The sequence below is a fragment of the Panicum hallii genome, chromosome 2 (assembly GCF_002211085.1).
Source record: "Panicum hallii strain FIL2 chromosome 2, PHallii_v3.1, whole genome shotgun sequence".
Taxonomy (NCBI): Eukaryota; Viridiplantae; Streptophyta; class Magnoliopsida; order Poales; family Poaceae; genus Panicum; species Panicum hallii.
Genome location: NC_038043.1, coordinates 49,403,386 through 49,416,564, shown reverse-complemented (window position 1 = coordinate 49,416,564; position 13,179 = coordinate 49,403,386). Strand labels below are relative to the sequence as shown.

At 49.3% G+C, this 13,179-nt stretch overlaps 3 protein-coding genes across 3 annotated transcripts; 1 reads left to right on the top strand and 2 right to left on the bottom strand.

The window, feature by feature from the left end:
• Positions 1-3: 3 nt before the first annotated feature.
• On the bottom strand, positions 4-785 carry LOC112879927 (mavicyanin-like). Its single transcript, XM_025944368.1, has 2 exons — positions 629-785; positions 4-542 (listed from the first exon to the last, which is right to left on the bottom strand). Exons 1-2 carry the CDS (start codon positions 783-785, stop codon positions 196-198), a joined length of 504 nt encoding a protein of 167 aa, XP_025800153.1. The 3' UTR covers positions 4-195.
• Positions 786-1,433: 648 nt separating this feature from the next.
• On the bottom strand, positions 1,434-4,961 carry LOC112879924 (transmembrane 9 superfamily member 8-like). Its single transcript, XM_025944365.1, has 7 exons — positions 4,680-4,961; positions 3,879-4,043; positions 3,670-3,779; positions 3,474-3,579; positions 3,243-3,355; positions 3,004-3,157; positions 1,434-2,867 (listed from the first exon to the last, which is right to left on the bottom strand). The coding sequence occupies exons 1-7, from the start codon at positions 4,791-4,793 to the stop codon at positions 1,710-1,712; spliced, it is 1,920 nt and encodes a 639-aa protein (XP_025800150.1). The 5' UTR covers positions 4,794-4,961; the 3' UTR covers positions 1,434-1,709.
• A 4,746-nt stretch (positions 4,962-9,707) lies between these two features.
• Positions 9,708-12,913, top strand: LOC112882832 (cytochrome b561, DM13 and DOMON domain-containing protein At5g54830-like). The gene has a single exon (XM_025947989.1). It carries the CDS (start codon positions 9,942-9,944, stop codon positions 12,606-12,608), a length of 2,667 nt encoding a protein of 888 aa, XP_025803774.1. The 5' UTR covers positions 9,708-9,941; the 3' UTR covers positions 12,609-12,913.
• The last annotated feature ends 266 nt before the right edge of the window (positions 12,914-13,179 follow it).

Genomic DNA, 13,179 nt, shown 5'->3' with positions numbered 1-13,179 from the left:
TCAAAGTAGTTGGCATTGGGCCCGGATCATCCCATCTTTTGCTGAATCTGTAGCAGTTATCGTTCTGCTAAACATTACTCTGAGATAGGCAGTTTGGCTTGCAGAGATGTTGATGAAGACCCATGAAATGGGAGCAAAAGGGGCAAAGCACACAAATAGAACAAAAATGTTCAGAGAAATCTGGGAATCATGCTCCTAACAGAAGGCACCAACGGCTGCTGCGGCGACAGCGATTGCCGCCAGCCACAAGGCGCTCCTCGTCCTGAGCGCCGCCGCGGAGGCCTCCCCCTGCGCGCCGGTGCTGCCGCTGGAGCCATTGGAGGAGGAGACGTTGTGCCGGAGCGGGTGGACGGTGATGGCGACCTTCATGCCTTGCCGGCAGAAGCCGTTGCCGCAGATGAAGTAGTAGCGGCGGGCCTCGGGGAGCGGGATGAAGTCCTTGCCGGAGGTCCAGTTGCCGGCGACCCCGTCCATGGTGCAGTTGTCGTACCCCGTCTCGTTCACCTCGAACACGTTGTGCGTCCCCTTCTGGTACCGGAACGCTGCACAGCCACGTCGCGTCATCGGCACTGAGGCCTCGAATGGAGCCGAAGCGGATCTACATTTTGCTCCGCCAGGGAGGACTTACAGATGAGGTCGCCGACGTAGAAGGTCTGGTTGCCGGACCAGAGGGAGTAGTTGATGTTGGGGTTCCACCCGTGGTTGGCGCCCACGATGTGGTCCGTCGCCGCCGACAGATCGACCGTGAAGCCGGCGAGCACGGCGACCACCAGGAGCCTCGACATTGCGGCCGTGGGCGACCTCAGCATCAGGGCGAGGGCCGTGGTTGTGCGCGCAGAATAGAGGCGACGAGGAGAAACAGCAAGTTGGAGCGCTGTGCCTGTGCGGGGAGGAGAGGTCGAGAGGAGACAGCAGCAGCACCAATGATATTGCTGGTGTCAGGCTCGAGTAGTAGTATGTTTTGCTGTGGATTGTGGCCCACTTATTTTGCCGGGACACCACGGGATTTCAGCAGATTTGGCGGGAACTGAACCATTTACGCGCCATGGCTGGCCACCAGCCTCCCAGGCCCCAGCGGCCAGCCGCTTTGGCCTCCATACGGTGGCGGCGCCATCCACTCTCCCCGCTGGAATGTGATGGAGCATGGCTGCATGGGCGCTTCCCAAGTTCCTAGTTCCAACAATTTTATTTCTCCCATGGTGCGCTACACCCGTAGTGGAATCATGCCGGGCAGCTTCATGATGAATTGCTGATGCTCCAAGCAAATTCTGGAAGCAATATAATGACTTGATGATAACACATCGCACATACAAAACTGTCAAAACACTAGACTACAGCACAAATGAGATTGGAAGCAAACTGATTGCCATCAGGGCATTTCACACTGGTGGTGCTGGAACCTTACAAGTAATTCAATCAGTACCAAGCATACGGAACATAATGAATTGAATTTATATAGCGGCCCGCAAAAAATGTCAAAAGGTACAACTCCGTCACAATGTGTTTACCTTATATTCATCTGAGTTTCAAATCACTAAAGTGTATCATCTGACAACAACCAAACATGATCATTCATAAACTAAATCCTAAAAAATAACTTTTCCTGAAAAACCTTAACGAAAAGGGGGATAAGTCCCCACTCCACTTTAATCATACAGTTCTCTTGACTCAATCACTGAAACATGAGCAATTCTCTGTCGTGTTTGCACCTAATCAATCTTCACCGACGAGTAAATCAATCTTGTGAACCAGAAGCAGGCACAGAAACCTATAGTGCCGGTCAGCACAAAGAAGGCATAGGAGGCGAGAAGCATGTACCCGAAGTACAAGATGCCAGACACCACCTTAGTAATCTGCAGCTTTGTGAAGAAGTAGAAAGCAGCGTACAGGAAGAGATACAGAGCAGAGGATCCTGAGGTGAGGTAAGACCTCCACCACCACATGTAGTCCTCACTGCAAAGCTGGAAATAGCAGAGCACGATTGTGATCTCGGCGCAGGTGATGATGAGGATAACAAATACAAGGAAGAGGAAGCCGAAGATGTAGTAGAACTGGTGCAGCCAGATGGAGGTGAGGATGAAGAAGAGTTCAATGAAAACTGCCCCAAATGGGAGAATGCCTCCAATCAGAATGGTGAAGATTGGATTCATGTACCAAGCTTGCTCAGGTATCTGTCGTGGAATTTTGTTTGTCTTCACAGGAGGTTCCATGGCAGGTTTCTTGAACCCAAGATAGCTCCCAACAAAGACAAGAGGTACTGAGATGCCAAACCAGAGGAGGACCAAGGCAAACATTGTGGTGAAAGGAACAGCACCAGATGACTTCTCCCCCCATATAAGAGCATTCAAGATGAAGAAAATAATGAATGCAACGCCTGGAAACAGGAAAGCCGTTTGCAGGGTAATCTTCTTCCACTCTGAACCCTTGAACATCTTGTAGAGACGTGAAGAAGTATAACCAGCAAGCAGTCCCATCAAAACCCAGACTAGAAGCATTGCAGTCATCAGTCCTCCACGGTTTGATGGAGAAAGGAAACCCAACACAGCAAAGATCATTGTAACTAGCAGCATGCCAAAGAATTGCACACCAGTGCCAACATAAACGCAGAGTAAGTCAGAGTTGGTGGGAGGACGGAACACATCTCCGTGAACAAGCTTCCAGCCGGTTTCCTCTTGTGCTTCTTCTTGAGTTTCAAGCTGATTGTATCTAGAGATATCTCTGTAGAGAGTGCGAAGCATTATCATGGCTACCATACCAGATAGGAAAAGCACGATCATGAGAGAGTTCACAATAGAAAACCAGTGAATCTGATCATCAGTCATCAACAAGTACGTGTCCCAACGGGAGGCCCACTTGATTTCACTATCCTGCAAAAGTAGTAGAAGGTTCCAATTAAATCATCATGGATAAGCATTCTACGAGTATACCTTGTAGGAAACTGCTTCCGCTAAAGCAGCTAAACAAATTTAAACTAAGCAACTTCTGAATCCCCCAATCTGGTACCTCAAAACGAACATCATATGTGAATATGATCTCCTTTCCAGCTTCAACCTCCTGAGGAGAATCCGAGTTTGTTACAAATTTGCTCGCATGAGGATCACACGTACTCAAGCGAGTGTCTGCGCCATTCCATTTATCGTCAAACTGATGCTTGACACTGGCAAAATATGTACCAAAATACCTTAGGTCCATTTCTAAAGCAAAAGACAAATAGATGCTTGCAAGCAAAGTTGAAAGTAAACCTGTATGGGTGGACCTCAAATCCCACTATTCTAGAAAGTTCTGAATCATCATCCCTGTGATACTTCACTGTAAATGACAAATGGTTGTGGATGAAGTATTTCTCGTCCTTACTCTGAAAAAAACATTTGTATGGAAATTTATTAGTCCAATAAATAGACAAAGGTTTCCAACAAAAGATAAAGATCACATAATAAAGTAAGCATGAACTGATCATGAGCATAAGGACTTACTCCAGTATACTGGCCTTTAGCACCAACATGATATCCACCTTGATAAGCAATACTGTTCTTATCTTGCCTTGCAATAGGTACAACTAGCGGGAGGTTGTCCAGAATCCTGTGAGGCAACTTATATAACTTTAGAAAAACATTGTGCTAACTGAAGTGCGACGATGCCCACATGGCCACATAGGTTCATAGTCCTTACATGTTCACACGGTATTCATCCTCTATCTTTTCCTTGAGCTCCTTGGCTGCTTTCTCATCAATGGTTGCTTTGCAGACAATCTGACACATCTTGGGCTCTCTCATTTGGAACTATATCCCAAATAACAAGCAGAATGATAAAATCTACATTAGGAACCTTACCCAAGGACATAAAGCCTCAATTAATCTATTATGTCATACAGTACTAACCACATAAGGAGAGTTCTCAATTCGATCACCACGAAGAACCTCACCAAGATTTTCGGCACTGTCGACTATGGTAGCTGGCTTACAGAATGGAAGGGAGTAATATGTATATGGGAGCTGAGTCTTGATTGATGTCAACTTATTCACCTTCACTTGAAGCGGATCACCCTGTGGACAAATTATGAGACCAGTTTAGCAAACGCTAGCAAAATAAAATGTTATGATGACACAATGAATGGAATCTTCAAGAGATCAGATTATATGATGTAACACCTCATTTACGGACTTGTGAGTCGATGCTTCATTCAAATATTTTACAGTAGATGTAAAACCTTGAATTAAATAAATTTCCCTTATCTAAAAAAATATTTTACAGTAGTGCAGAAACAACACCAAACTCCAGCTTCCACTTAGGTTATGTTAGTGTACGGATACAAGATCGCAATGTTGACTTTTCCACGCAGGCTACAGCTTCTGATCACATCAAAATCTAGGGGTTATATTTCATATCAGGACGAAAGATCAGGCCAGTAAACCAAATGGAACGGTTGCGCTAGTTTGCGAATTCACGTGTGAATCCCATGCCCACCTATGGAAGTACGGAACGAAACTAATTGAACGGGACCAACGATCGTGGAAGCTGCACACAACAGACGAACACTCGAGCTGGTCAGCTGGATCTCGGATCCCAACCCCGGGAGCGGCACCCCGTTGACCAGATCCACCTCCGAACACGAACACGGTTACACAACCATTCCCTGGAGCACAACGAGGGGGGAGGCAAGCCGCAGGGACCCAACGAACCTTCGCGAAATCGCTCGGGGCGACGCCGGGGAGGTAGAACCCGGCGGCCGGCGCGGCGACGGCGAGCAGGACCGCGAGCGCCGCGGCGCACTGGAGCATCGCCGGCGCCCGCATCGATGAGGAGGCGGGGGGAGTCACCGCCCGGGGAGATCGGGCTCCCGAGATCTGCGAGGCGAGGCTGCGGGTGGTCGGTGGGTGGGTGGGTGGTGGCTCGCGGGCTCGGCGTGGCGCGCGAGGTCGGGTGGGTGGAGACGACGACGCGCGGCGCGCTGCGAGGAAGAAGCTTCGGGCGACCGGTGGATCTTCCCGGGTTTTTATCGGCAAATAGGCTTTACGATCGGGCCCCTGGAGGAAAATGTAATTGCACGGACGGCGTCGGTCCGTTTGGTTCGAAAATTGACCTCGTATGCCGTGGCACGTGCGAGGGGCGTGATGCTTGTTTGACCCGGCGATGACGGGTGGATGGTGTTTGGAGGGCCACTGCTACATGGACTTGTAATTCGATGTCGCTTGTACAAATTCCGCAGTGGTGAACTAGCTAATCATCGGACGGAGTGCGTTCTACGCTTTCTAACGGGACGTGCTAATCATGGGTGAGCGACAGCTGATCCCTACTAATGCTAAAATCCTCCTCCTTGTAGTGCTGCTCGCTCGCTTGTGCTAATGGATTGCGGCAACTATGTGCTGATGAAAATTTTGCACAAATAGGAGGGGCGCGTTTCGCCGATACGTGCTTCACCTGGGCACGGTAACATATCTAGTCCAATTGCTCGCAAAATGTTTAAGATAGTCTTCATCTTTCGGCGAGCAAATACTAATCCGTCTATTTCACTAATCAAAATGTAGAAGAACAGGTAAAAGAAAAGGAGAATGATTCTTTTCAAAGCTATATGTCATAGAATTCATTCACATGAAATGGAAATAACAAATTACATTGTGTCGTAGAATTCGATTTGTCTTTTTAAAAAAAGAGCATAAGAAGGTAGCTAATGGCACGTGGAGGTGCCAATAAAACATAAGTATCACAGAGAGTATTTTCAAAACAAAAGGCTTAGCGCGTTTTTACTTTATGGAAGGTGTCTAGAGTATCTTTGTTTCATCTCTCCTTTTTCCTCCCCTCTCTCCTTTTTTACGGCATGTCTGTCCATCATCTTTCTAGGCATCTTTACATGACTTGGGTGTTAAAAGGTAATTTCTTTTTCCTACTTCTCCAACGACATCAATATCAACATCTATAAAAGGCACTAATCAACATCTTTCCAAACAAACATATAAGTAAGAGGACAATTTCTACTCATACCACCACAAAGTGTCTTGAATCTAAAAGTCACCACTATCAGCGCTTGAGGTCGGACTAGGGGTGGTAACGGATCATGGCTCTGTTACTTTCTTCACAATCCAACTTGATACCTATATATTATTATTAGCTCAAAATTGTATAAGGGTCCGGCCCTTAGATTATTTAAGATCCTTTACCACCCCTAGGTAGGATCTCCAACCACTGCAACACAAATCTAATGCCATTACAAATATGTCATAATGTATTGTAAAGATACTTTTTGTAGCAATTTAAAAAGTGTCACATGTATTGAGATACTATTTGAGGCAGTTTAAATTATAGAGATATTTTTTTAAGTCATTTCGTAAAATGTTAATACAGATTATTAGAGGCAAACTTGAGACACTTTAATTTTTTACCTTAACCCTATAGAGGCATAGTTTGAGTCATTCCTTTTAATCTTGAGACATTATTTAGATCATTGAGGCGTATTATGGAATACTCATAAGAATTATACTATATGTGTAACAATTGTTGTAAGGTTGAGATGGCTAGCAAGTTGAGGATTTTGCAATATGGTGAGAGGTCTTGAGTTCAAAGTTCTGTCCATATTTTTTTGATATTTATTAGTGCATCTAGAGGGTAGAGACATAACAATGTGCCATTACAAGTTGTCTTATAAGCTCCATCTATATTTACAGAATGTCTTACAGAATATAGCCATTACAAGCTGTCTTATAAGCTCCATCTATATTTACAAATTGTCTTATATAATATCGAGACAATTAACAAAGTGTCTCTTCTATCAACGAGATATGATATTTATTAGTGCATCTAGAGGGTTTTTTTATATTTATTAGTGCACCTAGAGGGTAGAGACATAACAGTGTGCCATTACAAGTTGTCTTATAAGCTTCATCTGTATTTACAAATTATCTTATAGAATATAGAGACAATTAACAAAGTGTCTCTTCTACCAAAGAGATACTAGTTGTAGTAGCACCTCTATGAATATTTATTAGTGCATCTAGAGGGTAGAGACGTAACAGTGTACCATTACAAGTTGTCTTATAAGTTCCATCTATATTTACAAGTTGTCTTATAGAACATAGAGACAATTAACAAAGTGTCTCTTTTATCAAAGAGACACTAGTGTGGTGGCACCTCTACGATATATTGAAAAATGACTCTACGATTACGTAGAGACAATATCGGTGACACATCAATTACAAATTACAAATTGTCCTTAAATAAAATAGTTGCCCGGTTATAGTTGGCTAGATAAGTGGCAAAATATTTCATAGCATTTAACAATGATTCACTCATTAATAGCCGTGGAAGAACCAACAAAAATATTTTGTTGTAACCATCAAAAGAAACTTAGAGCATCTTCAAAAGCTTTTCTAAAAGGAGTTGGATTGGTAAAAGTAGACAAACTCTCTTAAAATCAGCATCCAACAGCCTCTCCATATTGCTCTCTTCGCTATCCCGCTGGACATCCCAGCCCCCGCGCTCGGCGTCTATACCGAGCCCGTCACCCTCGCCATCCCCTCCTCCTGCGCGGTCGCGGACACGGATGCCCTATCTTCCACGACAAGCTGCTCCCGCCGGCACCATCTCCCACGTGGAGTGGCTCCCCGTCGGCTCCATCTCCGGCAACGAGCTCAAGGACGGCGGCGCCGTGCCTCCCCGCCGGCTCCATCTCTCGTGCGGAGCGGCTTTCGGTCGGCCCCATCTCCGGCGACGAGCTCGAGGACGGCAGTGCCGCGCCTCCCCGCCGGCCCCATCTCCGGCGCGGTGCTGCTCCCCGTCGGCCCCATCTCCGGCGACGAGCTCGAGGACCGCGAGCTACTCCGGGCGCCGGTGACCTGCGGAGAATGGCGAGCGGCTCCGGCGCAGAGGGGATGGCTACGACGCCACGAGTGGGCCAGGATGAATATGAAGAGTGATTTGGCTAGTCCGTTGGAGTTTACCGAAATATGGAGAAGGAATCATGGCTAAATGGATAACTAAATGGAAAATATAGAGAGTGAGATTTGGCTAGACTCTTGAAGATACTCTTATAGCAAAAATATGGAAAACAGTCAAAGTCAAAGACATCAATCCTCTAGAACTTTCTTAATACCCCCCTTGCCTCCTGATCAAGCAAAGAATGCCTTTAGCCAGCCAGCCAAAATACAGGTAGCTAACATACCAAGCATCGGTCCCTTTGTTCCATTACATGTAGTCTAAGCAAATTGTTTCACAAGTCCTTTTTACCTTGAATTATCTTAGATAGGTAGACGCGGCAACTTTATAGAATTTCTGGAAGAGTAAATTGCATTCACAGTTTTTCGAAAGAAGATTGCGTCCTCTTTCATAAGCTGACGAAGCACCCCAAAGTTACAGTTACATCAGATTTTTCAGTACAGCTAACGAGAGGAGGAATATTTTTCTTTACGATATAACCCTCCATTAAAATGAAGGCAAGAAAGTAACAAGATTCCTGCCAGGAATTTTCTAGCTCTGCACCTTGCAGTGTGGTTGCTTGTGCTTGGCTACCGGTATCGCACCTTCGGACGCATCCGCACCAGTCGCCCCCACCGCCGCCGCGCCCGACCCTGACCAAACTGGGGGAGGATTAAGTGACTTTCCTTCAGCAAGTCACGTTGCAACTTACCTGCCTGCATCCACCGTACAAATCACATTCAACGGCTGGTTGTAACTTACCACTCAAGTTTCGTCCTTCCTACCAGTACTAAGCAACTTAGAAAGACCGCTCGGTACTCGCGGCGCTCGTTCGCACCGCCATGGACTCCCTCCCCCCGCATGGAGCCACGCCTTGCTGCACCGGAGAAGAGGACTGCAGGACCGGGACGCCGACGGCATGCCGTAGAGGCGAGGGAGGTGTGGGAGACCTGCTGCCGCCGGGAGCATCAGAGGTTGTCGTTGCCGCCTCCGCAGGATCCGCATGCCTAGCCGCCGCAGCCATGAAAATTTGCATCCATGTTCCTATGGCCAAACCAGCTACAAAGGACCTGCATTGATCTTCCCCACGGCCAAACCACGAGTACTGAGCTTGTTCGTGCCCCTATTGTTGGAAATCGAACTGAATTAACTCAAATTGCTTGACGGGATTGGCAAAATCGGTCATGAGTAGGCCACATGACCGATCAATTTATGTTGCATATAGATTAGGAGTTTGAATTTTGGAGAATGGACGAAGCTTGTAGCGGTCGCACAGGAGGGACTTTAGCGAACCGTGCCCTGACTGTCCCAGGCTTCTCCCCACCAATGTTGCCGCGGACCACAACCATGGCTGGCTACTCGTGTGCCCCGCGAGGTCCTCGTGGCCACTCTCCCAGCAAGCCTCGCCCGCTCGTGACCTCGCGCCAGTTCGTGCTCGTAGGCTGCGCGTGCGGTGCGACATCGAGGACAATTCCGGTGAGATGTGCCTGCTCAACCTCATCACCGGCGAGCGCAAGCTGCTCCCGCTTGTCGATGACGTCGAGGGCCTCCAGGTCCATCAAAGCGGCGGCGGTGAGATTCGCCGGGGAGGATGCGCAGGCCGCAACTCGTCGGATGAGTGGAGGTAGAAGAAGAACGAGCTGAGGCTGACATGTGGGCTCAACTATTGTTTTTCCTTTATTTTGATCCAAGAGGAAGGACAGATGCTGGATACGATTTAGAGGGTATAGATGCGTAGATGGTAAGTTACATTGTGACTTGCCAGAGGCAAGTCACTGAATCTGCGTCCAAACCCAAGTGGATCTCGGCAGCCGGCGAGCCGCCCACCTCCTGCGACCGGACCACCCCCCTGCGACCGCCAATATCCGCCCGCCGTCCGGTCGCCTCGCGCGCACCGAGCCGCACCACATCGCCGCCCGCCCGCCTCGCGCCTCCCCCTCCCCTCCCCAGTAACCCAGCCCCCCAACCCCCTCCGCTTCCAGATCCCTCCGCCACCTGCCGCCCCCAGATCCCGATCCGCCGCCCCGGCCGCGGCCATGGCGGCCGATCCCCCCCTGCTCGCGCTCCTCGCGGGCGCGCTGCTGGCCGCGGCGCTCGCCGCCCCGGCCGCGGGGGCCGCGTCGTGCCCGCACACCAACCTGACGGCCAACTTCTCCGCCGACCTCACCATGCTCCAGCACCAGCTCCGCGGCACGGTGCGCCTGGCTGCCAACGGCACCTGCGCGCTCGAGCTCTCCCGCTTCGACCTCCTCGCCGCCTCCCCCTCCGCGCGCTTCTGGGCCACCGACGGCCCTTCCATGGCCGACCTCGCCGCCGGCCGCGCCTTCTCGCCGCTCCCGCTCAACCGCACCTTCCGGAACGCCTCCCTCGAGCTCCCCTTCGCGCGCCCGCTCCCGCGCCTCCTCGCGCTCTACGACCCCGACACCTCCTCCGACTTCGGGCACGTCTTCCTCCCCAACGGCACCGCCTCCGAGCTCGACACCTCCGCCGCCGCTGCCACCGAGCGGGCGCCCACCATGTTCGACAACTGCATCCCCCTCTCGGGGACGGAGACCTACCGCCTCCGCTGGACGCTCAACGCCTCCGCCGGCACAGTCGAGATCGGCCTCGAGGCGGCCATCGGCTCCGAGTACTACATGGCATTCGGGTGGGCGGACCCCAAGGCCAACGCCCCCGCCATGATCCACGCCGATGTAGTTGTCGCCGGCTTCACAGAGGAAGGTACGCCATTTGCCGAGGACTACTACATAAGCGACTACACCGAGTGCACGCTGGGGAAGGATGACTCGCCGGTGTCTGGGGTTTGCCCAGACAAGGTCTATGAGGACGGGAAGAATGATTCAGTCCTGGTGTATGGGCACCGCCGGGATGGAGTGTCCTTCGTGAGGTATGTGAGGAAGCTTGATTCTGACGATACCAAGTATGACGTGCCAGTGGGTGCCACGGATGAGATGGAGGTGCTTTGGGCCACTGGGAAGCTGCGGCCGCCGGACACGCTGCGGCAGCACTACCTCCCACAGAATCATGGGGGGCCAAAGGACACAACCTATGGGTTTGTCCGGTTGAATTTATCTGAGACAGTGGACAATTGCCTTGGACCATTGGATGCAGACAATAAGGAGGATCAGGAGAGGATCATCGCAGATCGGAAAACACCACTTCTGGTCACATCTGCTCCAGCAGTGCGCTACCCAAACCCACCAAACCCTGACAAGGTGATTTACATCAACAAGAAGGAGGCACCGCTGCTGAAGGTCGAGAGGGGTGTGCCAGTGAAGTTCTCAGTGCAGGCTGGGCATGATGTGGCACTCTATATCACTTCAGATCCAATTGGTGGGAATGCTACATTACGGAATAAAACTGAGGTCATATATGCTGGTGGGCCTGATGCTCATGGTGTACTAGCGACTCCAAAAGAGCTGGTTTGGCTGCCTGATCGGAATACACCTGATCTAGTCTATTATCAGTCACTGTATGAACAGAAGATGGGATGGAAGGTTCAAGTGGTTGATGGAGGCCTTAGCGACATGTATAATAACAGCGTTTTTTTAGATGATCAACAGGTTACTTTGTTTTGGAGTCTGTCAGCGGATTCTATATCTATTGCAGCTCGTGGCGAGAAGAAAAGTGGATACCTTGCTATTGGGTTTGGGAGTGGGATGGTGAATAGCTACACCTATGTTGCTTGGATTGGCAACGATGGGGTTGGGCGAGTAAAAACCTATTGGATTGATGGAAAGAGTGCAGCAGGTATCCACCCAACATCTGAGAATATCACATTTGTCCGATGTAAGTCAGAAAATGGCATTATTACATTTGAATTTACACGCCCTCTTAAACCTTCTTGTAGTGGAAAGGTAGAATGCAAGAACATCATTGATCCAACGACACCCCTTAAGGTTGTTTGGGCCATGGGTGCAAGCTGGTCAGGAGATGATCTGACAGACAATAACATGCATTCAGTCACAAGCAGCCGGCCTATACGAGTTTTGTTTTTGAGAGGTTCGGCTGAGGCAGAACAGGATTTGCGTCCTGTTCTGGCTGTTCATGGGTTTATGATGTTTGTTGCCTGGGGCATCTTGCTTCCTGGTGGGATAATGGCTGCCCGGTATTTGAAGAGCTTGAAAGGTGATGGCTGGTACCAAATACATGTCTATCTGCAGTATTCAGGAATTGCTATAATGTTCCTTGGTGTCCTTTTCGCTGCAGCCGAGCTCCGTGGCTTCTTTGTCAGCTCAGCGCATGTTAAGTTTGGTGTGCTGGCCCTATTATTGGCAGTTTTGCAGCCACTGAATGCTAAATTCAGGCCTAGTAAACCAGCTAATGGGGAGGTTCCATCTCGGAATCGAATCCTGTGGGAGTACCTGCATGTTATCACAGGCAGGTCGGCGATTGTTGTTGGAATCGTGGCACTTTTCACGGGAATGAAGCATTTAGGCCATAGGTATGACAGTGAGAATGTAGAGGAGCTGACTTGGGCCTTAATGCTGTGGGTGCTTTCAGTTATAGTTATTGTGCTGTGCTTGGAATACAAGGAGGTCAAACGAAGGAGCAGTGACAGAAGCGTCAGAGGGCATTGGGTATTAGGTAACACGGAGGAAGATGATTCAGTTGATCTTTTGCATCCTGACGGTACAGCCAGGAATTCAGAATCTAGTTCTTCTGGCGTGATGGAGGTGCAGCTTGAACCTCTCAATAGATGATGTAGATCAAATCTGTCAGATACAAATACACCTGTTCATTCAATATTCTCTTATATGGATGGTGAGGTCCCGCCAGCGTGACAATTTTCTGCTTCATAGAGCTCTGGACTGGAGTTTTCATGGTGGTTCTACTAGGGCAGAATGGTTCCAGGCTTGACAAGATGTTCAAGTTCTGTCTTAATTTCGTGCATCACACTGTATAGTGTACATTCTTTGACAATAGACAGGTGTAATTTGCCACATTGTCCTAGTGATTCTTTTTTTACTATTCATATTTATAGAGGAAAAGAATTAATTGAGGTGCCCATTCGATTGGCAGCAGTGATGTGTGTGCGAGTGTCCAAAGAATGGCAGTGTATCCGCTGCTCACGAGCAGAAGGTGCTCAGATGCGCACATTAAATCTCACGCGTCCATCTCTCATCCAAGGGTGGGTTCCGTTTTTTTATCTACCCCCTCCCGCACATAGGACTTGGCAGTTCATTTTATGGCATATTCCCCAATCGATTGAGGAGGGCAGGCAGGAGGGCGAGCACGCGTGGCGCGGCGGCGGGCCAGGCGCGGCGCGGCGGC